The 27,416-nt window shown below is 42.2% G+C and overlaps 1 protein-coding gene across 1 annotated transcript; it reads left to right on the forward strand.

Moving 5' to 3' along the window:
• Nucleotides 1–5,471: 5,471 nt before the first annotated feature.
• On the forward strand, nt 5,472–26,253 carry LOC140307571 (mixed lineage kinase domain-like protein). Its single transcript, XM_072386522.1, has 10 exons — nt 5,472–5,967; nt 7,630–7,707; nt 10,339–10,522; nt 10,928–11,028; nt 11,115–11,250; nt 19,435–19,519; nt 19,597–19,742; nt 20,003–20,052; nt 24,304–24,444; nt 24,686–26,253. Exons 1-10 carry the CDS (start codon nt 5,493–5,495, stop codon nt 24,733–24,735), a joined length of 1,446 nt encoding a protein of 481 aa, XP_072242623.1. The 5' UTR covers nt 5,472–5,492; the 3' UTR covers nt 24,736–26,253.
• Nucleotides 26,254–27,416: the final 1,163 nt, after the last annotated feature.

A 27,416-nucleotide genomic window follows, 5' to 3' on the forward strand; every position in this document is an offset into this window, starting at 1 on the left:
CCAACCGACAAATGAAGAATAACTTCACTGTGTGTGTTTTGCTAAGTCTCTGAGTTGCGGATACATGATTGTAATCATATGCACAACCTTTCTGTTGGGAGCACAGTAACTGTCCTCGGGATCTTGTTTGCCCGATTCTTTCATTAGAAGCCCAAGAACAAGCTGGAGAAATCTTAAGTTAAACAGAGTATTTATTAGTGGTCACCAGTGTTGGTAATAATGGCGTTACTAACGGCAAGTAATCTAATTAATTACTTTTCCCATCTTTGCAACTCCGTAACTGAGAATGTGAAGTGGTGCGTTACTACAATTTGGTTGAATGAAGCGCAAGGTGTCGGGTTTTGGCCACACAGCTGCCTGGAGAGAGTAGGGGTGGGGATGATGATGCTGTTGCAAATGCGATGATGATTGGCTGGGTTGGCGGTTCATGCCCTGAACTTGCTGTCTCACTGCACGCTCTCACTGCCAAACACAAGGCAGCAACAATGGCGACGAGCCAGGGAAATTCAAAGGTAGTGTTCTCAAACTGGTACCAGCACTACTTCTCGCTTATTTTAAGTAAAGGCAAGAATGTTTATGTAAAATGCACTCTACGCTGGCCAGATTTTCCTTTGTTTCTTTTTACCCAAGTTTACACGTGTTTCTTAATTTTGCACTTGAATTTTATTTTCGATATTCATTTTTTATATTGTTATTTTTGGATAGTGTAGTGGTACGATTGCCACCTGTCATGTGGGTGACCTGGGTTAAAATCCCCTGCAGGAAAGGTACTACCTCCAGTAGGGGTCCTCTGGCGAGACCCCCTTACCCTGCCTGCCTACCAGTGTAAGTCGCTTTGGATAAAAGCGTCTGCTAAACATAAACATAAACATTTCTATGCATGTCATACGTCAGGCTGCAACCTATTGAGTTCAAATAAATACCAAATGTTCTAAAATACTGTATATAGTGTTTTTATTCTTCAATCAGTTACTATAAACATCTTTGACATTAAAGATGTTATAGAACGTAATAGCGTATAGAACATGAAAAATAACGTCAGTTACTTTTTTGAGTAACTAATTACTCTTACAATAAGGTAACTGAGTGACTCAGTTACTTTTTGGGAAAAGTAATGTGTAACTGTAACTAATTACTTTTTAAAAGTAAGATTGTAAAGAGAGAGGTGGTGGTGGTTTATCTTGCAATATCCACTAATGGGTTACAAACCACCCATTTCCACAATTCCAGTTCTTTGCTACTACAATGGTGAGCAGTACTCAACGAGCCAAACCTAGAAGCAGAATTAAAAGACATTTATTGGGAAAATAACAATGTCCGTTCTTTAAAACGGAGTAGGAGCCCTCTTTAAAAGCACAATTAAAAATTTTACTAAAAGTTCACGGTCCACGACCATGTTTCAGCCTTCTCTCCAGTCCGTGCTACGCCTTCTGCCACACCAGTTAGCCACCGCGAGCTGTCGTCCACGCACCATTCCTCGTGCTGTTTCCCCTCATCTGGCCTCTGGTGCCCCCGAACCAGCAACGCGCCGCGGACCTAAAAACACAGAACATGGCCGGCAGACTACTATGCGGACAGGAGGGTCACTCTCTCTCACTCTCTGAGTGGGTCCGAGCCTACAGCTAACAGTGCATGTACATCAGGGACTCACAGCTTTTGGGCAGAAGCTCCTACTTCTGCCCCTCTGCGTCCCAACAGCTTCCAATAAACTGTTCCGGCGTCTCTGGTCAGCCCTCGAGTCCCTCCTGCCGCCGCCGCCTCTCGCTGGTCCGAGTCCGTTCCGACCAAAAGCTTCTACTGTCTTCTCTGTCTCTCTCTCTGTCCACATCCAGCTTAACAGCCAATCTTTGGGCCCGTGCCATCAGCTGATTGGCTGGCGCAGCGGTCAGCCAACAGGTGTATCCACTACTTGCAATTACTGTTTAAACATAATACATGCAATAACTCAAAGAAACTATATTATAATAAACACAATTGTAAAACACAATATAAATAAACATGCAACTTAAACCAGATACAACATACGGCACATAACAGAAAAGATAAAATAAGCAGTGTATGACACTCAACATGACAAGATGACCAACACTAGTGGTCACAGGTAAAGTATGGCAGCGCTGGACTCGGAGTGACAGAGCTCTGGTTGGAAATCCGTCAGCCTGAGCCTGGATATCTGGAAACATTTCATATTTATATTCCCCTTTATCTCACAGAGGTTGTACTTACAGTCGACAGAGTATAATTGGCCAGTTTTTAGTGACATGAACAGGCCAACCACCAGAGGTGGGACCAAGTCATTGTTTTGCAAGTCACAAATAAGTCTCAAGTCTTTGCTCTCAAGTCCCGAGTCAAGTCCCAAGTCAAAACAGGCAAATACCGAGTCAAGTCCTAAGTCAAGACCGACGAGTTTCAAGTCAAGTCCCAAATCCTACCGTTTGAGTTTCGAGTCCTTTCAACAACAGAGTAATAATATTTACACAGATCATGCTTGCTTTTAAAATCTATATTTATTTATCAAAACTTTTTTGTAAGAACATTAAAAACTAAACAAATGCCAATGTAATTATTTGCTCAAAAGTGCTGACACTGCATTTCTATAGCAGATTGTACTATAACTACTTCCACTGCAGTTTCTGTCCTGTCCTAGGGGTATAAAAAATACATAAACATAACAATGAACAGGGTTGTGCTTTTTCTGTCAGGGTCCTATGTATAAATATATATTAACTCTTGTTTTCCACAATAGACATGGGGAAGTTGCAATCAATAATCAAGTGAGCCAGTATTGCGTTAGTGATAGCTTTCTGCTGTGGATGCCCTACACGACTGTCCAGGAATTGTGAGATTGAAGGCTGTTGTGGTTAATTTATGATGCTTTTGTTCATCTGGTATTCTTCAAATCTGTAGGAAGTAAGTATATGAAACGGATAATCAGAAAATCCCTTATAGCAACTCATGAATTATATTTGAAACTAATTTTTATTACTCATATTATCATCACTTTTCATTCTGTTATCATTCTGTTATTATTAATTGTCTTGTGTACAATACGAGTGTGTGTGTTGTAACATTACATTACCTTTGCTGCTGTATCAGATTACAGCACTGGTTATGTAATGTAAAACTTATTTCAGGTTAAAGCGATAGTTTAGGATTTGTGAAATGGGGTCCAAAAAGAGGCAAACCTTTATACCTAATAAAATGCCAGTTTCAGTGTACACAAAATTAAGAATATTTTTACTGCTTTACCTAGTCATCAAACTATGTGTCAGGAACTTTCTGACAGGGAACTGAAGTTATATCGCTTGTAAATTCACTTGCTGCAGTACACCAGATTCCATTGACAAAAACATCTATTTTACCTCCCATTACACAGAAATTGCTGGTCTACTGGTACCTCAATAAGTAATCATTTTAGATCTTTGGCGTTAGTTCAGCTTTGTTGTGATTTACCGAAATTGTAAAAAACAACCCTGACGAGGGAGCAGTAGACCAGCAACTCCCGTGTGTCGGAAAAATTCGCTTGACAACAAGCTTGTACACATATTCTTAATATGAAGCACATTTAAAGTGACCTTGATTTGATTAGGTTTGCTGCGGACAGCCGTCCACTGTGTGTGATAATTGCCTCATTCAACCCGACCTATCCCTCTATAATAAAAGTATGAGTAAGGGAGTGAACGTTGTGGACGCAGACTTTCGTTTTGCAATGTAATGTTAACAGTGAGATTACAGTCTCATTTCAGACTGATTTAACTATGCATCTAGCAAAGTGACTTGCTAATTCAGAACTTACCGTGATTTGTGCAACTTCAGATGTTGAACTAAGTTGGAAGTTGTTGCGTCTCCATCTGTTATCTTTGACACGCATGTTTTGCATACTGCAATTCGTTTCATGTTGACCACCTCATAGTTTTTATACCCAAATGAAACTCTCTTTTTTGTCATTTTTTGCCAACTGGCGCGTTGTTTGACCCTTTCTCTTCGTTGTTAGCCCTGCAATTTGATTGGTTTTGCATGCTGTCAGCTCAAAACAACGTGGGTCTAATGTGATTGGATGTTGTGCCGACGGCACACACACACCACAGATGAACACGTTTACGTCTAGGAGAGAGCGGTCCGTGTCAATACAGTTTGTAATCTTTGGGTTTTGGAGAAAGTAGCAAGTATTTTCGAGTCAAAAAGGCTCAAGTCCAAGTGAAGTCACGAGTTACCGATGTTAAAGTCCAAGTCGAGTTGCAAGTCTATTTACATTTTGTCAAGTCCAGTCTAAAGTCACCAAATTCATGACTCGAGTCTGACTCGAGTCCAAGTCATGTGGCTCGAGTCCACACCTCTGCCAACCACCGTCCACGTCATGTTCTTTGGATGTGATAACAACGTGTGTGTGAGTGTTATTTTAGACATGTACCAGTCTGTCTGACAAGACAAAGAAGCTTAATCTGAACCAGTTATTTAGCCTAGTTATGTTGTCTTGAAGTCTTGGACCATTTAAGGACATATTTTGTGTATTATGAGCAGAGTGGGAAAGTTTAAACTTGGAACATAGCTTATTTAGGAAAATACAGAATGTGAATACATAATGTCTATGAACAAAGACAATTATAACATTTCCCCCTTTTGACATGACTTTATCATGTCAAATAAATGAGGTAGGAATGTTATATTCTGTATTGTGTCACACCTGTTAGCTGCAGCCAACTTAGCAGGCCCCCAAACTGCAAGTGGGCACCTACCTTGAGGTGCAGCACAACCAGACAGGAGATTCTTATTGCTTCATTATGTGTAAGCTGTACTTTTTTGCATTTATCAGCAGCAAGCACGACTTCACTGCACATGCATATGAAAATAGTAAAACAATTCTCATGCGTTAGCTAAATCTTCTATATCAGGAGTGTTTATCATGATGCGGGGAACATAACCTCTTTCCTGCTACACAGCTCAAAGTCACATCTAAAGTCAATTATCATGTGTAAGTCATCCTGTCAATAAAGTGCAATTAAATGAAGAAAGTGTAAGCATTAGGGTTGTCACAGTGTTTGAATTTCAAAGTTGATGGCAATACCAGATTAATACTCAATACCATTTTTAAACCATTGCAGCCAGGTATCTCATTTGATGACTCATTGAGGGGTCTAGAATTTTTTTACTTTTACTTAACAAGGCTGGAGACTAAAACAACGTCTTGATAAATAAGGCTCCAGACTGCATTTTAGATACACACGGTACCTTTTTATGGCATTTTTTTTTTCAACACATTGAGACATTTTTCTGAGGTTTTATTAAATACATTAGCCCATCTCTCAGCCCTGTTTTCACAGCTGTGAAGTGGCGACATAACAATGCTCAACCCTGGCCTTCTGATGAGGTCAGCGGCTGCTGTGACTATCTTGACAGAACCCTGGAATTATATCAGTTTGAATCAGAGTTAATTTATTTTAACAAGTAATCTGTTTATTTTATTTAATTGGTTTTATTCTATCATAAACTGTATGCTTTTTTTATCTTTTCAGCCAATCATGGAGAGTATAGAAATCGTCCTGTCCATTGCCTCACAGATCTACACCCTTGTTGAGAATGTAAAGGCCAATAAGAAGCGCTGCTGCCGTGTTTATGACCGTGTCAAAGCCTTGGAGACGTTGGTGAAGTCCATCGAAGAGAGGGATGCCGTCAAACCCTCTCCTGGGGTAGAGGATGCCCTTAAAGGACTTTCCAACACACTAGAATCAGCTCGTGAGCTCATTGAGACATACACTTTGCAAAACTGGGTAGAGCGATTTCTGAAGTCCAACAGCAATGGAGACGAGTTCGAAAGTGTGAACCATCGGCTCAATGACGCCTTCCAGATCCTGGCTGGAGCTCAGCAGTTAGAACAGGGAAATGCACTGTCCGAGATGTTTAAACTAGCTTCCAGAGAAGCTCAAGACAAAGTAGACAGGAAGGAGGATGAAGCAGACCTGTCGAGATGTAAGGAAATCTAATTTTGGCATTGCCTTTGTGGAGTAATTTGTCCAGAAACAATTTTAGCCATCTAATTCAATGGATGTAATCATTTTTTTAAAATTTGATCCTTGTCCCTTGGAAGTGTTTATGCAACCATCATGTTAACATTATTAAATGCAAGAGATGTTTGACGAATTGTATTTGGATAGGTTCAGGGTGAGCAGAGGAGGCCAAAAAGGTCACCTCCTGAACCAGGAGAGAACCTCAGCTTTCTAAGTCCTTGTGCTTGGTCTATTTTTCATATAGTCTACTGTTATTTACATGTAGGTTTAGTCCCGCTGATGTACTGAAACTCATGTTTTTCTGTAGACACGGGTCTATCTGGACCAACACAACAATGAAAAGTTCAAGACACAGCAGCAAAGCAGATACAGGAGCAAGCCTCAGTATGCCATTTTAGAAGTATAATGTATGACCATTGTCCTCATGCAAGAACATTTTTGTAATTTTATTTTTTTCGTGAGAAGGTCTTGTATAAACATGCCATGTCAGATTTGACAAACACTCTTATCTTCAGAAAAAGTGTGTAAAGGACCTGCATAAATGATGAATGCCACCCGTGCGTATTTAAGTATATGTGCACAAGGATAGTAAATTTGCATGCTCCACACCATAAATAATACCATATAAGGCTACGCTTCCTCGCTCCTGTGCCAGGAAGTGTTGAGTGTTGAATCATGAGAATGGCATCAAGGCGCAAAAAAGAACAACTTTACGGGTTCTGAGACTGAAGTTCTGCTTTCAGAGATCCAAAAACGCAATTTATGAGTGATTCCATGTCACCTGTAGTTCGTAATGTCCCCGAAATAAAGAAGAAATGGTTTGATATGAAAATGTCGTCATGGGCAGGCGCTCGATGACCACAACTAAAGTCGTGCAATCAGTTGTTGCCTCATCATGATGGGACTTTGATGGGGTGGTCCATGGTGGTCTTCTGGCACAACACCTTCTGGTCTGTCTGGGCAGGTTCAGGTAGTGGGAGACCCTCGTTCATGGCAATATTGTGCAAAACGCAGCATGCCAGAATAATCTGGCATGCCTTCTCTGGGCTATGGAGCAGTGTGCCCACCGCTGTATCGAGACACACTTACCTGGCCTTCAGCTCAGTGCGCTGCTTTAATGCATATGTGTGCAGTCTATTGCTCCAATTATGTTTGGCAATCCAGCCATGGCATGAAAGTCCCTCTTAATTTGTAGTTGTTTGACAGCGGTGTATGGGAATTTGATGTACCATGGGTAATAAACTGGTGAGAGTTTTCATGATGAAGGGGAGCGCACGACTCACAGAACACTAGGGCACACCCGATCTGTCTCCAATCTCTCTATGAAAGGTTCCAGTGGCTGAAAATCCAAGGGTGGTGAGGACCTGGACCTGTGGTGGAATTGGGTTTGATCGTCGTGTCTCCCTCTGGAGTTGTGGCTCTAGCAAACTGCATATTTGCAGCAGCACAGTCCTTGGCAATCTAAATCGCGATGTCAGCCATTCGTCTGTCTCTGAAAGCATATCTACAGGGTCTCAGAACACACGTGTTTTTAACACTGGCATCCCAGCTCTATAACAAACTCGATGTTAATTAGTGTTCAGTGCTGCTTCTTTTGCTTCATCTGTGTTTGCTTGTTCCTCAGTACTCTTGGAATACGTAGAGGCCATGCAGAGAGACATGGAGGAGCTCAAAATCAATGTGAATAAAATTGTGGATAATTGTGAGTATACCTTGATTTAACATCCTCTATGTTAGCATATAATGCAAGTCAAAGGTTTGGACACAACTGCTAATTCAAAGAGTTTTCTGTGGTTTTAATTACTATATATAGTGTACATCAAAACTAAATATATCCCAACTATTAAATAACATTTTGGGTTAACCCCCAACTGTATACGCCGCTGACTAAGGTTAAAACAGCCACTGTTCTGAAATTGCTCTAGTTCTTTAAGGGTTAAGTATTGATAAAAAAAAATGTTAAACTACCAAGGTCTGATAGGCTAGAGGCAGTCAAATAGAGAACAAAAGTTAACTTTTTTTTCACAAAACTTTTAGGTGCTACTAAAACAGGAAAACCAAAATATAAAAACAAAGAGGGAAATGAAAGACCGTACTGACATCTTAAAGCAAGTGACATCAACAGAGAATTGGGGACTGAACAAGTGAAAAAATTGGGTATTGTTATGAAGGGAACTAATGACAAACAAAAGGCAGGTCGAGTACGATCTGGTGTGTGGGGGAAGCAGAACTAGGGAACAGAACATGAGACAGACAACTCAAGACACAATTAAAACATACCACATTAACGTCGTCTCACACAATACTTCTCCCTTTACTACTGCATTTTTGTCACGACATAGTGCACTTTATAGTGGTTAGGGAGTTATTTTGGACACAGCCGGTGAATTGCTTGTAGTTAGCCGTTGGATGACAAGCGCAAATTCATGAGTTGCAGAGCAGTTTTATGGTCACGAAGAAGACCATAGAGAATAAAATATGAAAATATGTTTTTACGCATAGGGCTAAATGCAATCCGAGTAATCACACGTTGTACTTTAACTCCGCTCCCGGTTGTGGATTGAGAGGGTGTCCAGAGCCACGTCTTACAAGGATAGCCACTGTCACCCAGCAAGTGACATCCAACTAGTACATGGTGTCTCTCAAAAAGCTGTCTCAGACCGCTCTCCATTAAAATATGCGAATCATGGGTAGATCCAGGCCACTTTGCAACAACATCAGTTAAAATTTGCATCAAAAACAACCTGCATGTTGATGGAGTGGACTTTCTTTCGATTGACAAACATATCCTCGTCTATTGATCACTCAATTATTTTGATATGCGTCTCGTCAATAGCACCGACCACACTGGGCATGCCTGCAATTGCCATAAAGTTGGCTTTGATCCTGTGTAGTTGCGGATTGTCCAAAGGAAACCAAATAAACCGTTGTATAATATGTGGTCTAGAGAGCGCAGTGATGGTTTGGTTTATGGCACGGCTGGCTGATGGTTACGATATTCCTAAACCGTCGCCATTGCAAAGCATTTTTCCTGTTGCTAAATATCGTAGTGTTGCCAAACATTTTGTCTCCGGACTGATCGGGTTATTTCTTTTAGTCGGGGACGTTTGCATCCCACACTAATTCTATCACAAGTAGAAGCCACCCATCCCGCACAGTGCCACCTTGTAGTCTGTTCTCAACAATGCTGTTACTCAGAATGTATGAATCGTGCGAATCGTACCAGGCGACCTCACCACAATGTTGGTTAATTTGATTTGCGTATGATCTGTACATTGATGGAATGAAAATGTTTCCTGTTGATATACAAATTCATCATGTGATGGTGCTTTTATAGCAATGTGTGTAGTCGATAGCTCCGATTACATTAGGAAAACCAGCTCTCGCTGCAAATTGCGCTTTAATGTTGGCCTTGGCGGTTGAAATGACAACAAACGTTTCGGCATTACATTACCAACGCAAATTTCTTCTGATTTTAATTTGTAGTAACGAGTAACGAAGGTGGTTAGGAGAAATGTATCGGAGTAAAAGTACATATTTATTTGTTGCTGTTTTATTAGTTGCCAGAAATATGAATAACGAAGTAAAGTACAGATATGTGAAAATTCTACTTAAGTACAGTAACAAAGTATTTGTACTTCGTTACATTACAACACTGGTTGGGAATACCCTGGTCCGGAGTGAAGCATTAAAAAGATTTACGATCCAGGGGCCAATAGAGTCAAAGACTTTGCTAAAGAGTGTGTTGGGGAGGACATCACAGGCACTTGACGAAGGCTTCATTCTGACTACAAGAGCAGTCACATTATCTACTTTCACAGGATTGAAAGTAGACTAGGTGAAAGGAGGAGCATCATTTGCAGTACAAAACGGCTCTGGTGAGATATTAGTGTTTATATCTCATATCTTATCAACAAAGAATTTAGCAAAAATATTGTGTCTTTGGGATTTCTTTTGTTTTTAGATATGAGATGAGTAGTAATATTTAGATCCGGCATTCTTTATCGTCTTGTTTAAGGAGGGCATTTCATCTCTAAGATGGAGTCTGTGAACCTCAAGTTTAATTGATTTCCATAACCGTTCAGTTTTACCACACAATCTTCTTAAATTCCGAAGAGCCTCATTTATCATTTGGCCATGTCCTGGTTCATAAGCAAAGCATGATCTCTCATTCACTAATTGAATTCACTCAGTGAATGACAGTGCAGCAGTCATGTGAGAAAGCAGACATTTAATCAACTTATGTCCACTAAGAGCAAAAACCACAAGGTGTTGCAGAAAATTATATATGAAGCTTTGCTGAACAGGGATTTCTATCTTTGTATTTTTTCAGTGTCTACGCAAAAGATCATTTGTGAGGACATCAGAAAGATTAAACCAGATGAGTTAAAGTATGTCCCAGAATTTCCCAAAAAACCTTTCATGACAACACCAACCTCAGAGGTCTACAAAGGAGAATATCGAGGATTCCCAGTAGCCATCAAGAAATACAGAGAACCCGTGAACACCAACCCAAGGTATGTGCTTGTGTTATTTTGAAGTTTAGTGTAGTGGTATGATTGCCACCTTTAGTGTGGGAGACCTGGGTTCAAATCCCCTACATGAAAGGTACTATCTTCAGTAAGTGTAAGGCTTCTAACAAAGATTCACCTTCATACTGTAAATTATTTCACAGTTTTTTTGTTTCACAAAACAAGAAGAGATAAGCAACGTTCCACAATTTCTGGGCCTTTATTGTGATGCTATGACATTTTGGACAGCTAGATAAACATGAACATTGCACATTTTCTAGTAAGACAGGGCTGGAATTATATTTAAGTGTAGTTTTTTTTAATAACATAGTGTATTATTGTGAATAAGTTTGGAACATACTTTAACTGACACATATTTGTTGTCCGGGGAAACATTTTCTCCACATGTAGGCAGGTGGAGTTTATTTTCTCCAAGGAAGTTGATGCCATGAAACGGTTTGAGTCACCCAACATACTGCGAATGTATGGCATCTGCATTGATGATGAGAACGGTAAGTAGACTATTGGATGTGACTCACACAGTGCCCTGATATTTCTAAACTATAGAAAAGTGATGTGTCCTTATTACTGCGTATAGCACAGAACCCTGACTTCCTCATCATTCAAGAATATTGTGAAAAAGGAAGTCTTCGCATTGTTCTGAGCTCTAACTGCGAACTGCCCTGGACCAGGAAAGCTCGCATGTGTCTCGATGCAGCACAGGGACTCTACCGGTAAGTCTGCAACAACTGATTCTGTGTTATGCTTACACATGTAAATGATGTAGGAATTAAGATTCATCAGTGCATATCTGTCAAATAGGAGAGGGTCATTATGATCCTATAATCAATGAGCTATTCCATATTCTTCCACCTACTGGGGCTGGGTTGCAGGGGGCAGTGGTCTGAGCAGAGATCCCCAAACCTTCATAACCCTAGTTGCCTTCTCCATCTCTTCTTGAAGGACATCAGGGTGTTCACAAGCAAACCGAAATATATAATCCTTCCACAGACTCTGATGCAGAATCTTTGTCTCTATAGATGCTGCATCAGTCTCTTGTCAATTTCCTGCTCAGGACCACATAATTCAGAAAAAGCAAAGATGAACTAGATGGCCTGTTACAAAGAGCTCGCAACCCCATATTCCCACAGGACACGACAATGAACATATCCAAGGTGTATCCTACCTCTCATCAAATGACAGCTGGGATGGGCTCCCCGGCGGCTAAATTGGATTAAGCGGGTATAGAAAATGGATAGAAGGATGGATGAACAGTTGAATTTCAAACAGTTTCCTTTGGCATTTAGACTTGGATGCATAATCCCCATGAAGCAGTGACATAAAAAAAGGGGAGGGAGTAGGATAGGAACCCCATTAAGGCCCGAGGAGAGATGGAGTAGTCTGTTAAAGGCTAAATGACAGGAATGAGAAATAGGAAGGAAGAGACCAATGACAGTGGTGTTGTCTGCAAACTTCAGAAGCTTCACAGAGGGTTCGGAGGTTGTGCAGTCATTTGTGTAGAGGGAGAAAAGCAGTGGAAAGAGTACACATCCTTGGGGGGCTCCGGGGTTGATAGTCCTGCTGTCTGAGGTGAACTGTCACAATCTTACCTGCTGCTTTCTGTCAGTAAGGTTGGGACAGTGAAGATAGATTTGGATAAGAAGGACATTCAGAATGTAAATTTAGAGGAAAAGCCTTCAAGGTCAACAAAGGCCAGAGGTAAAAAAAAGAAGACATTGAGAAAAACTCAAAACTATCACCAGTTATACGCTGACTTACTGCTTCTACTTAAGGTCTGAAAGATTTAGGCAGAGAGGATAACGACAGAATCAGGTTGGATGTTGATAGACTGTGTAGATCAGTAGATCAGCGCCCCAGTTTATAAAATGAGAGGATGAAATTCCATGTATGGCTGCTTTCGTCCCGACCTAAATGAATGACCTGACCTCTGTCCCGGATTGTGACAGCATTCATGTAGAACAATGAAAACTTTTTAACTCTGGCTTATCTAAGTTTAGAATTTGAATGAAAAACAAAATGACTTTTGAAACAGGGATGAATGAATAGATCCTAAAAAAGAAGAGAATATTCGGGATTAAAGTATTAGATTAGGTAGAAACTCGCTGCACCTTAATGCATCTCGAATCAGAGAGGTTTAAAGCACTGAAATGGAAATGGTAAAAGATCTTGAAAATAATGATACATATTTAGAACTTTTATCTGTAGATGAGAATTAGATTATTTTAAGATAGCACTGATTTAGATACTTGAGTCAAGTTTAGAATATCTGGAGCTTTTGATTGTGATTGATGCAACGAAAAAATGAATGAGCAAACAGGATGGAGAAGCACCCTTTGCATTACAGTGCAAGATTTGATCAGTTAATTAGCATGAAAGTAGAAGAGAACTTTAGTCTAAGTTATAACCCCCCATCTAGTGAGACTGACAAGAGAGGTATTGAGAAGGCTGAGCTACAGGAAGTAAGCAATAAATGAAGGTGTTGTCTTGGTATTCAAGCGTATCGTCATGGACACTGACCCACCCTGCAGCTTTTCTTGTGATAACTTGGTCGCTGGTCCAGGAGTGTCCAGATCATGGCACCCTGCGTTAAAGGAAAACTTGGCTGCCAGCTACGACAATAGGGTAGAGGGCCTATCTGCTGGCTTCAACTCTGGTAGTCCGACAGTAAACCCTAAGCTCCAGGATAAGCCACCCACTTCCTTCTTCAGGCAATGGGCCAGCCAACACCGCTTCAAATGTGCTGAGAAGACTCTCAGGCGTTCAGTTAATTTATGGACAAAGACAAAACTGAAAAAAACAACAATCCTCATAGAGTTTACGAAGGAGGAGAAAATCTATGCATACACCTAGCCTTTTCTAAACTTCTGCCAGATCCCGACCTCTTGACCAGCTGATATTCATGGCTTTAATCAATCCCACCTGACCCAACCCCTTATAGGATGATGGCCAAACAAACTGGGGTGGGCAGTACCACAACAGTATAACTAACCTAATATACCAAATTGTTGTGAAGGATAATCATAAACTTTGGAAAACTGATTGGAAAAGGACTGGCACTTCAAAAAATACCAGTAGGTGATCGTGTAAAACATCCAGATAAAACCGAGTGAGCCAATCATTGACTAAGGTGTTCCACTGAAGACTCATGCTTGTTACACTATATTAAAAGTATTCACTTACCCATCCAAATGATTAAATTCAAGTGTTCCAATCACTTCCTGGCCACAGGTGTATAAAAGAATGGGTCGCTCTCAGGAGCTCAGTGAATTCCAGCGTGGTACCGTGATAGGATGCCACCTGTGCAACAAGTCCAGTCGTGTTTTGAAAAAACATTGGTAAAGTACTTAGGATTAGGGCAATGTAGATAATGTGGCTGGAGATGAATCATTCCTTTATGATCCTTACAGTTAACACATAGAGATAACCATCTAAACCAGCTTGAACTAATTGTAGCTTAAAATTTTATCGGTTGAAATATTGAGCATTTTGTGATGATAGTGGTAAAATAAAATGTTAAACAAATAAAAGGTTATATAAATAATGAACATATGTATCGACAGTTTATAGCCTTGAGGCTTGCAGGTGAAGGAGCAAAGACCTTTATTTGACTAAACAAAATCCAAGATCGCGCTGAAGCAGGGAATCCAGAAACTAAACGCCAAACAAACAAGAAACGAAGCAGAGGTGGAACATGAGACGGAGGCTGTTTTTGAGTGCTGGAGTCCTGAAATGTTTTATTCCAATTCTATGGCATGTGAGCACATGTCCACAACATTTGCTTCAGACTTCTTGCTGAGCTTTTCCACAGTTACATGTCACACCGTAATGAAGTGCGGGCCCCGGTGCGGTCACAGAGTCAGGAGGACAAGAACTCTTAGTTCAAACAACAGTTTATTAGTTAACAGAAAATCTCACACTGAGGAAAAACCTGGCCTGGTGAGCAGGGAAGTCGGCCTGCAGAACCGGAACAAAAAACCAAGGTAATCCAAGAACTGAAAATAATCCACAAAAACATCAAGGGTCAGGATCCAGGTCGTGAACCAAACAGGTATAACAAATACATTAACACACGAGCAAAGAAAGGCGGAGAAGACCAGGTATTTAAACTAACGGGGCAATCAAGGGAAGATGGAACACAGGTGAGTTACGAACCAGGTGTGACAGTACCCCCCCTCCGACGACCGCCTTTAGGCGGCCCACCAGGCTTGTTAGGGTGGGTTCTGTAGAAGTCGGTGATGAGGGCATGGTCCAGAATAAACCGACGTGGAACCCAAGAACGCTCCTCCGGCCCATAACCCTCCCAGTCAACCAAATACTGGAAACCCCTGCCACGACGTCTGACATTCAGAATCCGATCAACTGAGAAAGCAGGATGGCCATCCACGACCAGGGGGGGAGGAGGAGGTTCAGCTGGAGGACCAAGTGCACAAGAGGTGACTGGCTTTAAGAGGGACACATGAAACGTGGGGTGTACCTTAAGGGAGTCTGGGAGCTTAAGGCACACAGCCGAGGGGTTAATGATTCTGACCACTGGAAAAGGACCAATGAAACGAGGGGCCAGCTTACGGGAATCTACCTGCAAAGGCAGGTCCCTGGTGGATAACCACACCATCTGCCCAGGCTGATAATTAGGAGCGGGCGAACGCCGACGGTCCGCCAACAGTCGGTTCCGGGCAGCGGACCTAACTAACGCAGCCCGAGCCTCCAGCCACACTCTGCGAACTCGTCGCAAGTGTTCCTGAACAGAAGGGACGGACACATCAACCTCCTGGGAAGGGAACAAAGGGGGTTGAAAACCATACATAACCATGAATGGCGACATACCAGTAGCAGATGTGGAGAGACTGTTATGAGCGTACTCCACCCACGGTAGCTGAACACTCCAGGAGGATGGGTTACGTGCACACACACATCTTAAAGCGGCCTCCAGGTCCTGGTTGGCCCGTTCTGTCTGGCCGTTCGACTGAGGATGGTACCCAGACGATAGACTAACCCTCGCCCCCAATGTGCCACAGAACGCTCGCCAAACCTGGGAAGCAAACTGGGGTCCCCGATCAGAAACGATGTCCATGGGGATACCATGGAGACGAAAAACATGATGAACCAAGAGCTCAGCAGTCTCCAGAGCAGAAGGGAGCTTCGACAGTGGTACAAAATGCACAGCCTTAGAAAAACGATCGACAATAGTAAGGATGACAGAGTTACCTGCAGAAGGAGGCAGACCAGAGACAAAATCCACCGCGATGTGAGACCACGGCCTTGAGGGAATGGGGAGAGGGTTCAGCAAGCCAGCGGGCCGTTGGTGCGAGGCCTTCCCTCGGGCACAGACAGAGCACGCTGCCACAAACTGATTGGTGTCACGGACCAGCGTGGGCCACCAGAACCGCTGTCGAATGAGCTCAAGTGTGCGTGCAGCCCCAGGATGGCAGGTCAATCTGGAGGAGTGCCCCCACTGCAGCACCTGAGACCTAACGTTCTCGGGAACGAACAAAGAGTTAGGTGGTCCGATCTCTGGACGGGGACAACGGGAAAGGGCCCTCTTAACCTGCTGCTCAACCTCCCAATGGACCGCTCCCACAAAACAGCTTGGAGGGAGCACAGGCTCAGAAGGATCAGTCAATGGTTGTCTCTCTGTCTGACGGGAAAGGGCATCAGGCTTTAAATTACGGGAACCAGGTCTATAAGAGAGTGTAAAATTAAATCTGCCTAAAAAAAGTGCCCATCTGGCCTGTCGAGAATTGAGACGTTTGGCTTGCTGAAGGTAGGCCAAGTTCTTATGGTCCGTCCAAACCACAAATGGAATTTCTGCTCCCTCCAGCCAGTGTCTCCACTCCTCTAATGCCAGAACGACTGCTAAAAGCTCCCGGTTACCCACGTCATAGTTGCGCTCAGCCGGACACAGCCGGCGAGAAAAATAAGCACACGGATGCAACTTCTGTTGTGAGACCTGCGAAAGCACGGCTCCCACACCACTGTCAGAGGCATCCACCTCCACTACGAACTGCTTAGAGGCATCAGGGTGGATGAGAACAGGCGCAGAGGAAAACAGCTCTTTAAGTCTCGAGAATGCCTGGGCAGCTTCAGAGGTCCAGGTAAAAGGGCTGGAGGTGGAGGTAAGTTGGGTGAGTGGTGCAGCCACCTTACTAAAATTCCTAATAAAGCGCCGGTAAAAATTAGCAAAACCAAGGAAACGCTGAAGTTGCTTGCGGTTCTCAGGTGCTGGCCACTCAACCACCGCCCTTACCTTGGCTGGATCAGAGCGAATCTGACCTCTTTCAATGAAAAAGCCCAAAAAAGAGACTGACTGGACATGAAACTCGCATTTCTCAGCCTTGACAAATAATCTGTTCTCAAGCAATCTTTGGAGAACTAATCTGACGTGCTTGCTATGTTCCTCCAGTGTGCTAGAAAAAACTAAAATGTCGTCCAGATAAACAAAAACAAAACGGTTGAGCATGTCACGGAGTACATCATTAACTAAGGATTGAAAAACTGCCGGTGCATTAGTTAACCCAAAAGGCATGACCAAGTACTCAAAATGGCCAAGAGGTGTGTTGAACGCCGTTTTCCACTCATCCCCCTCACGAATACGGACAAGATGGTATGCATTCCGAAGATCTAGTTTGGAGAAGACAGTGGCTTGATGAAGGGAGTGAAAAGCTGAATCCAATAGTGGCAGGGGATATTTATTTTTGACAGTGATAGCGTTCAGACCACGATAGTCAATGCAGGGGCGCAATGTCTTGTCTTTCTTAGACACAAAAAAACCCCCAGCACCTACAGGGGAGGAAGAGGGGCGAATGATACCTGCTGCCAATGACTCCTGTATGTACCTCTCCATGGTCTCTCTCTCGGGACGGGAGAGGTTGTAAAGGCGGCTGGAGGGGAGAGGAGACCCAGGCAGTAAGTCTATGTGGCAGTCATAGGGACGGTGTGGTGGGAGAGAGAGAGCTTGATGTTTGCTAAATACCTCAGCCAAGTTATGATAAGAAGGAGGAACCCCAGAAAGATCAGGAGAGACGGAAGGAACTATGGCAGGAGGACTCAAGGCTGGAACAGCAGATCTAAGACAATTATTGTGGCATGCTACACTCCAGCTAATGATTGTGCTCTGTGTCCAGTCAATGTTGGGATTGTGCAGCCTAAGCCAGGGGAGACCTAAAACCACAGGAGTATGAGGAGCAGGCATAACAAAAAAACTGATAAGCTCATGGTGGTTACCAGAGATAAGTAAAGATAAAGGTACAGTCTGGTGAGAAATTACAGACAACAACCTACCGTCTAGAGCATTTACCTTACGAGGTGCTGTAAGTGCCACAACAGGAATATTATGTAGTTTAACAAAATCTGCGGAAATAAAATTCTCATCTGCCCCAGAATCCACAAACGGATTCATAGCCACCTCCTTAGAGTCACAAAACAAAACGGCAGACAACTGAGTACGTGTGGAAGGCAAACAACTTGAATCTTGGCTCACCTGGGTCCCTCCCTCCTCAGGTGAGCCTAGGCTTTTGGCAGATTGGGGCAGTTCTCTCGAACGTGGCCGGGTTGGCCGCAATAAAAACAAAGCCTCGCCTGAAATCTCCGTTGACGCTCCGTCGGAGTCAATCTGGCCCGTCCAAGCTGCATGGGTTCATGAGGGGGCAGGACAACAGGAGTGTGAGCACCTGCTGGAGTGGACACCTCCACCTGTTGGCCAGAGGCAGGGCCAAACAACGGGGTACAGGCGGAAGCGATGCAGCTCCGGTCACGCTCCCGGCGTCTCTCTCGCACGCGGTTGTCCAACCGCCTCGCAAGGTCTATTAAATCGGCCAAGGATTCTGACTCATCCCGAGCCGCCAGCTCATCCCTCAAATTGTCATTCAGGGAGCGAAGAAATATTCCCATCAACGCAGCCTTATCCCAGCCGCTCTCCGTCGCCAGTGTGGAGAACTCAATCGCGTGGTCGGCTACTGACCTGGAGCCTTGGCGCAGTGAGAGCAGTCGGTTGCCCGCCTCTTTACCACGAACAGGATGGTCGAAGACCCCTCTCATCTCCGCCACGAACCGCCGGTAGGAGGAGCAGAGCTGGGGGTTGCCCTCCCACGTAGCCAGCGCCCACTGTGCAGCCCGTCCGGAGAGGAGGCTGGTGATATACGCCACCTTGGCGCGGTCCTCCCGGTACATCCGAGGCTGCAACTCAAACACCAGAGCGCACTGGAGGAGGAAACGTCCACAGGCTCCCACGTCCCCGCCATAACGCTCCGGCGTCGGGAGATGGGGCTCAGGAAGAGGGGGCGTTGATGGCAGAACCGCGACAGGTGGCGGATAAGCAGCACACAGTTCCAGTCTCTGAGAGAGGGAGGCGACGCTAGAAGTCAAGGACCCCAACGCCTCCATAATGTCCTTGAGGTCCTGGGCATGCTGTCCCAATAAAGAGCCCTGGGCTGTCAGCGCCTGGTAAATCGACTCTGGATCCGCGGGGTCCATTTGGCTCGTGTGTTCTGTCACACCATAATGAAGTGCGGGCCCCGGTGCGGTCACAGAGTCAGGAGGACAAGAACTCTTAGTTCAAACAACAGTTTATTAGTTAACAGAAAATCTCACACTGAGGAAAAACCTGGCCTGGTGAGCAGGGAAGTCGGCCTGCAGAACCGGAATAAAAAACCAAGGTAATCCAAGAACTGAAAATAATCCACAAAAACATCAAGGGTCAGGATCCAGGTCGTGAACCAAACAGGCATAACAAATACATTAACACACGAGCAAAGAAAGGCGGAGAAGACCAGGTATTTAAACTAACGGGGCAATCAAGGGAAGATGGAACACAGGTGAGTTACGAACCAGGTGTGACAGTTACATACATCGGATTTGTATATTTATAATTAAATGAACTAATAAACATTCGTGTCTCCTAGACTTCACCAGACAGAAGAAAAAGGTAAAGTTCATGGAAACATCAATAGCAGCAAGTTCTTAGTGACTGAAGACTACAGGGTGAAGGTACTGGATCCAAAGCATGCTGGGACTACTTCCAACCTGATGAACTATGGCTCTCACATTGTTGTTGTTATTTTCAGCTGGGAGGGTTTGAGCTAACGAAAACGGAGACATCACTGAGAAATACAACGTTTAAGGACAAAGAAATGAGCTCCCTGTGCTACTCCTCGCCCCAACGACTCAGCAGCATCAACCACAAGTACAACAAAAAGTGTGAGATGTACAGGTCAGTGGCAATCAGGGATCACCCTGTACAGCTACTCAAAACCAACATTTTAGTTTAAACGTGGCTGAAAGTTTTTGATTCACTGATTCAGTGAGGTTCCTTATTGGTCAGCAGTGGTTCCCAAACTTGATGCACAAAGTGGCACCTTCTCTCTGTGCTTGCACTGGTTTTCTCTAAGTGTTGCAAGAACAACTGGAAAATTTGACCATCTCATTAAACCATAAAAAAAAATCCTAAAACTATAACTTGTTATCTTTCAGCTTTGGAATCGTTCTGTGGGAAATTGCAACACGTAAGAAACCTTTTGAAGGTGAGTCTGCAATCTGTCGCTTTAATAAACTCTGTTAGAACCTGAGATGTCAATTATTTAGAAGGAATCTTGGTATTTTGTTGAATAGTTATGTATAGTTACATTTATGTAAGTATTTGTTATGATTTGAGTCTTTCTTGTATGTCTTTTCTTTGCTCATCTTCTTGTCTTCATTCCATTTACGTGTGTCTTAAGCCATTTTCCCATTCATGCTGGACTCCAGAACGGTGACATGCGAAATCGCAAATGTCCACTACATTAGCTTAGGAGATTTTCCACCCAGCTCCGAGTGAAATCTCTGGATTATAAATGGATGAGATGACATGCGAATACAGCAGCAAATAATCCAGAGCATTTTCTAATACATTGTGAGTTGAGCATGCTGGTAAAAGTTGCTGCTTCATTTTCCTAAAAAAAACGGTCAAATTAAAAAAAAAAAAAAAACTTGATCAACACTGTCCAATATAGACATTAGTATGGCAATTTGACAAGGAAAATAACACCCCCTTTGAGGAAAAAGCGCTGTAATTTTGCACATTGCTATTGAGGAACCCAAACTTACAGCTGGCTACTCACTAGAACAGGCTCACACCCAACTAGCAACGTGCACAAGTGATCTGCCAAACACTGAAGTTAACATTACACCAAAGCCCAATACACTTATATTATTGCATAACTTACCAATAAATACTAATGTAAATGTACATAGTGTACAGCTGTAATCCTTTAACTCTATTTACGTAACCTGCATGCACTAAACACAAAACCATCAGCCACAAACTTCCTTTAAAAGGCTCCAGGCTTGCTATGCAAGATCTGCTTACCAAAAGCAATTATATGCATTATTATTATATTTTTTTGGATACAAACACCAAATAATGGTTTAAAATGTACAGTTTGATTTGCAAATGTAAAAAATTCTGCTACTTTTACAGTTGTTCTCTGCTCCATTGATGTTATTTTCATGTGAACATAGTTTGCGCTTTTAGAAAAAGATGTAAATTGCCACTTAAAATGAATATTTTTTTTTCTCTCAAAACTCTTTGAATATTAACACTCTGTGGATGAATTAAGTCAAATTTATAAGATAGATATCACCATGAAATTGCTTTTTGTGTAAAAAAAAAAATCACACATTTAAAGGCCCCATGGCATGCTTTTCTGGCTCATCTACAGTGTTTAAGGTGATCATACATCATTTTAAGGGTAAATGTACAGCGCTTTTCAAGCCAGGAGTCTTAAACTCTCACTTTTTTTTCCCGAGATCCTTTACATGTCACAGTGATTGAAAGCCAGAATTTCCTTTTTTGGTGGAATTTTCTAGGCAGTGTGAGCCCTTTTTGCTTCCCCAAAGATCCAGTAATCTTGGATCAGTGGATAGGCAGTAGCTGGGTGCTTGAAAACATAGTGTGTTTCTCCAAGTGTTTTCCTGTTTATGTGTTGTTGTATAACCAACTGCATTTTTTCTGGGTGTTTCTTGAACTTTGAAAGTTTGGCTAAACAACTGCACAAATGTGAGCACAAAACATAAGAGATGCTTCCTTGGTCATGTGAGAGTCATGAGTGAGATGCAGGATGCTGGCCGGATTCACTCACCAAGCCAATTAGTGGTGGTGTTCCTGAAGCTTCATAAATAGTAACTCAAATTTAAAAAAAATCACACTAAAAAAATCAACGGAATGATGGCTCGTAACTCAACGTACCACTGTATAGTGCTACATAGCTTAAGACAACATAACGTTAGACTTTCAAACTTTAGCCTACTCGTAGAGATTAACAATTGGCAACAAAATCTTTTTTGTTTCTTCTTCTTCTTCTTTCTAAATGTGCAGTCATGTTGCGAGTAGTTTAAAACAATGACTCATTTGGAAATTACCTTAAAACCTCAAAATGATGTATTCCACGAAAGTAGGTTCAACACGACACGACGACTCGACGCCTGCCACTCATTTGAAAGACGCCACGTTTTTCATTCTCGTGACCTGTCAATCAACTGGAGTGGCACTCCCACCTGAGGTGTCCAATCCAGTTCCAGAGTTGGCCAGTGCATCTCCCGCCCTGCTCTGCCTCTGATTATCTCATCAGTCCTCGTGCCTAAAGTTAACCAGTGCAATCAGTGAAGGCACTGGCAGCGAGTACTAGCCGCATCAGGGAAAGGATTTAGAAGTGGGTAAACACAATGCTGACTGAAAAATAAATAGGTATACACAGTATACCCGTGTATACCCTGGACTGCACCACTGCGTGAAGTGATCCATGTACATCAATCCATCCGTCCACTTTCGTCAGCTTATCCGAGGTCAGATCGTGGAGGCAACAGGTCCAGGAGAGAAATCATGACGTCCCTCTCCCCAGTGACACTCTCCAGCAGCGCCCTCATTACTGCTGACGAAGCCCTTGTCCATCTGTCCATCTCCTGCTCCAACCTGCCATCACTCTTGAACAATATATCCAGATACTTCAACCCTAAGAGAGCATTCCACTTTTTTCTGGTTGAGAACCATGGCCTTGGATTTGGAAGAGCTGATCCTCATCCCGGCGGCTTCACACTCAGCTACAAACCACTTCATTGCATGCTGAAGGTCCTGGCTTGAAGAAGTTAACAAAACCACATAATCTGCAAAAAGCAGAGATGCAATCCTGAGATTCCCAAAACAGATTCCCTCCTCTCCATGACTATGCCTTGAGATCCTGTCCATGAAAATCCCAAACAGGATCGGTGACAAGGGGCAGCCCTGGCAGAGTCCAATACACACTGTAAACAAATCAGAGAATGCCAAGAATGCAGACACAGCTCCTGCTTTGTTTATACAGGGACCGGATAGCTCATAAAAACTACTCCGGTACCCCATACTCCCTCAGCACCCCCCACAGAATCCCTGAATAATGTTTATGTTTATGCATTTAGCAGACACTTTTATCCAATGCGACTTACAAATGAAGATATAACAAGCTATATAAAAAGTTAACAATAAACTACATAGAAGGAACCCACTGGTCAGACTCTGTCAGAGGTGACAGAGTAGAGATAGAGTGCAGGCATAGAGGAAAGTATAGAAAGATAAAGTGCAGAGATAGAGGGTAGGGAAAGGGATGATCAAACTCCCATGATTCCCTCAGTAACTCTGCCAGTGTCTGGTCCACTGTTCCACGATCTGGACGAAAGCCACACTGCTCCTCCTGAACCCGAGATTTGACAAACAGTTGGAGCCTCCTTTCTAACCCCCTTGAGTAAACTTTTCTGGGGAGGCTGAGTACTGTGATCTCCCTGTAGTTGGAGCACACTCTCGAGTCCCCTTTCTTAAAAAATGGGAACCACCACCCTGATCTGCAAGTCCATAGGCGTTGACCCAGACCTCCATGCAACATTGAAGAGGCGTGTCAGCCAAGACAGCACCCCCATGTTCAGAGCCTTTAGCATCTCAGAGCAAATCTCGTCCAGCCCCGGTGCTTTGCTGCCGGGAAGCTTTTTGACGACCTCGATGACTTTCAGTATCCTCAGTTGGGGTCAGCAATTTTCTAACTAGGTCAAGCATAACCTGGGAAGGTCTCTGCTTTCCATCTCTAAAGCTGTTGAATGGTTTGCCAGGATACCCTTGAGGCCATGCAAGTCCTTCCCTTTAGTCTCCCCAAATTATTCCCACACCCGAGTTTTAGCTTCAGCAAACACCAATGCTGCAGCCCTTTTAGTCGCTCGTTACCTGTCATCTGCTTCGGAGGATCCCAGGGACAATCAAGCCTGAAGGGTCTCCTTTTTCAGCTTAAGGTCAGGGAAATGGCAAAAATTGAAACCAAACAGAAAAGCACAAAAAATATCTGGATCATGACACCCTTCTCCGTGAGAGGTAGCTAAATTCCTTCCACTCCATTGAGGTATTTGAGTCTGACCCCTCCCCTGAGACCCTACCATGGGCACAGCTCTCAGGATCATGGGGATACTCAAACCCCTGCACCAAAAAGGTGTCGATTCTACAGAGAGATGATCCATGTGTATTATGTTTTATATTTTTGCTATGTTCTGGGTTTTCCTGTTTCGGATTTCTTGTTGGTCTTGAGATTTATTTTGTAGTTTTTAGTCTGTTGAGTTTTTCTTCCTTTCTTGTGTCACACAAGTGGTCTTTGTTGCATTTTAGCACTCACCTGTTCTCAGTTAACTCTGGTTTTTAGTTGTTCCTTTGTTGTTTCATTGTCATGCTCATATTGTGTGTTTCCTTGTGTCTGTCATTCAAATTTTTCTCACACCTTGGTCAGGTTGCACAAATGATGAGATATTTCAGAAAGTGTGTCAGGAGAGATATTTAGAGCCTCTTCCGTCTGACTGCCCTGAACCACTGGCACAGCTGATCGATGCCTGCCGAGCCTACGCCAGCTTCAATAGGCCATCTTCTGGAGGTAAATGCTAATTATTTTTATCAGTATGTTTATATTTGTATAGTTAGGTACAATATTGTATTGTAGCTGTTAGACAGACAGACAAAAAATTAAGTTTTAGTTGATAATTGAAAACAGACAAATAATATTTGAGTAGATTGAATAAAATGATATGAAAACCTAATAATAAAAGACTGTTTGTTTTGATGAAAAGTCATTTTCTCATGTAATATATCATTGTGTTGATTTTTGTTCTCTACAGTGTTGGTGGATAAACTGCTCAAAATGGTGGTACAGTTAGAGAAGCCGTGAAACTCTTCCAGTCCCAGTATGCTGGTTGTCATCATCTTTAGGGGAAGAACAATAATAGTGAATAAATCTGGTTTGTAACCTGCCAAAAAGATATGTTACTCCAAGAAAAACTCTGGGCTTGCAATGGTTTTCTATGGTTTTTATTATTGTATAGACAGAGCAATACAGAAAAATATATCTAAAAAAATATTGAATTGCACAACATTTTAATCAGTCAGTTATTTTTATGCAGATTGCTTGAATCAGGGATTCAAATATATAAATGTGATGACAGGAGGGTGAGTGCGAGAAATTATTCTTGACAACCAATTAGGGCTGCCCCCTAATAATTGATCTAGGTTTAACCAACGCAGGAAGGTTTAATTCAGTTAAATTTTCCCTGATGAGTGAATTAGGTGTGGATCGTTCATTTTCTCTCACTTATATTAGGATCTTTACCAGCTGCCATTCTACTCTCGTTCATTCTACCACTCACTAATCTCACTGATATGACACTAGAAAAAAAACAATTGTTGTGTTGGTCTAACCAAAGCGAAGCTTTTGAAATGCATGATCTGTTAGCCTATTTGAAAATGTCCCTGATATATATGTTGTTTAAACAGTAACGCATAAATCTATTTATTATATCTGAACTCCCAATAATGCTTCTCATTCACTTTTTTGTTTCTTTCGTTTCTTTTGTCAGAACATAATATGTGTAATAGAAAATCATCTGATTAAGACTACATGGCAGGTTGTGATTGCTTAAAGCATTTAGTCATCCTGCTCTTAAAAAGTTCCTGAGTTTATAGCTGCGCTTTATCTGACAAACTCACCGTTCCGGTAACTTAAAGGAAAGTTTTAAGATTAGGCTTAAAACTTTCCCTTTTGATAAAGCTTATAGTTAGGGATGGCTCAGGTAATCCTGAAACATCCCATAGTTAATAAACCAGGCAGAATAAACAAGGAGCGCCTAAAAAAGCGGCTGTCATTAAGGCAAACGGTGGCAGCTTAGAGGAATCTAAATTGTGAAATGTATCCTGTTTTGTTTGGACTCTTTTATTCACTCCATTGTTCCATGTCTTATTTCATAGCAAAAAGAAAGCAAAAGCAAAACCGTAAGCTCACCCAAACCTTTGACAGGACCTGAATGAAGTTTGATAGAAAGGTTTCGAATGTCAGTTATAAAGCCATCCATCTGGAACAACATAAGTCCAGTGTTTTTCTAAATTATGCTATAGAAGATGCTTAAAAGAATATGTGTTATCTATATTTTTCTGGAATAGTAAGAAATGTTTTCACATCTATGTGATGTTGATGAGTTTTTATGTTTTAAGTAAAATTTGACTTTCCTTTACATTATTTTTCATTCCGAACTGAAATCTGGCTTCTAAGACTGTTGTATCTAATCAAACTAAAATGAAGGCTTCTCCCTGTGGTTTCTGTTTGCTACAACAAAGCCTTCGTATATTTTTAAACAAATAAAAATTGTCCGACTCTCATGTCTCAAATAAAGTCAGCATTTTTCTATTGCTTTTATTCTATATGTTTACCGCTGATGATTTCTATGGATAAATGTGGTTATTGACACAAGTGTGTGAATTTTTGTTTTGTTTTGCAAAAGAAAGGAACTTGTATCATTACAGCAGTTTAATACAGAAAAAACAACAATGAACATAAGAAACTCATTTGTTCTAATTGTATAAGAGTTTGGACAGACACGAATGCCCGTGTTGTTCAAGCATTTGCTCAAATTGTTTTAATGTTTGGTTTCTTTGTGCTTTGAGATTTTTCTTGTTGTGAATTGGTATCAATCAATTAAATTTGATTGGTTTAATCTGTGTGTAATTAAATAAGACTTATTATACTTGCCGTGGACAGGAATGACCTGCAACACTCTTTGTTCAGTCAGACACTTCTCTTACTGTAGACACCTCATTGTTTGATCAATATGTTATGAGGAGGGTGGGCAGTATTGTACATTTTTCACAGAAAAAGCTGCATCGAAAATCTAAAAAATATGCAAACTAATACACAGTATGTCCAGAGCTATTGCAACAAGCTGTTATTAATGTGTCGCCATGTTTTAGCTTGAAGTTATGTGAGGTTAATGTAAGGTCCAGATGCATCTCTCAGGTCCTGTGTGAAGTCTTTGCTGGATTCCCCCCCCCCCCCCCCCCCCCATTTCTTAAAACTGCTTTAGGGACCTGTAATGCCCATTTAAAGGTATTGTAGTGGGTAGAAAAAACTAGTTGGTGTATAATCTATTTAGTATAACTCTTTTGAATGAAATCTTGTCACTTCAAGGTAGAAACAACTGTTCCGTGGCAAGCTGAGATCCCTAATAACTTTTTGACATGCAAAAACCCGCTGTAAGGACCAGTTATGCCCATTTAAATGTTACTGTAAAGGGTAGAAATTACTTGAACTCTAATCTATTCAGTATAACTGTCTTGAATTAAATTGTGTTTTTTTATTCATTGTCAAGCTTAGAGCCTTGATGACTTTTTGGCAGACACAAAACTGCTGTAATAACCCCTGGTGCCTGAAAGTATTGTAGAGGGTAGGGCACCAACATGCCTGAGAACCATGCTGGAGTTCAACGCAAACCTCTTCATCAACACTTGTATTTAATCCCTTGCAGCATTAATGACTCACAAAAACACACAGTGGCAGACTACTGAAACTGAGTGAAAAAGAGT

This window comes from Leuresthes tenuis, unplaced genomic scaffold (assembly GCF_036924035.1).
Source record: "Leuresthes tenuis unplaced genomic scaffold, fLeuTen1.0.hap1 SCAF_5, whole genome shotgun sequence".
Classification (NCBI taxonomy): domain Eukaryota; kingdom Metazoa; phylum Chordata; class Actinopteri; order Atheriniformes; family Atherinopsidae; genus Leuresthes; species Leuresthes tenuis.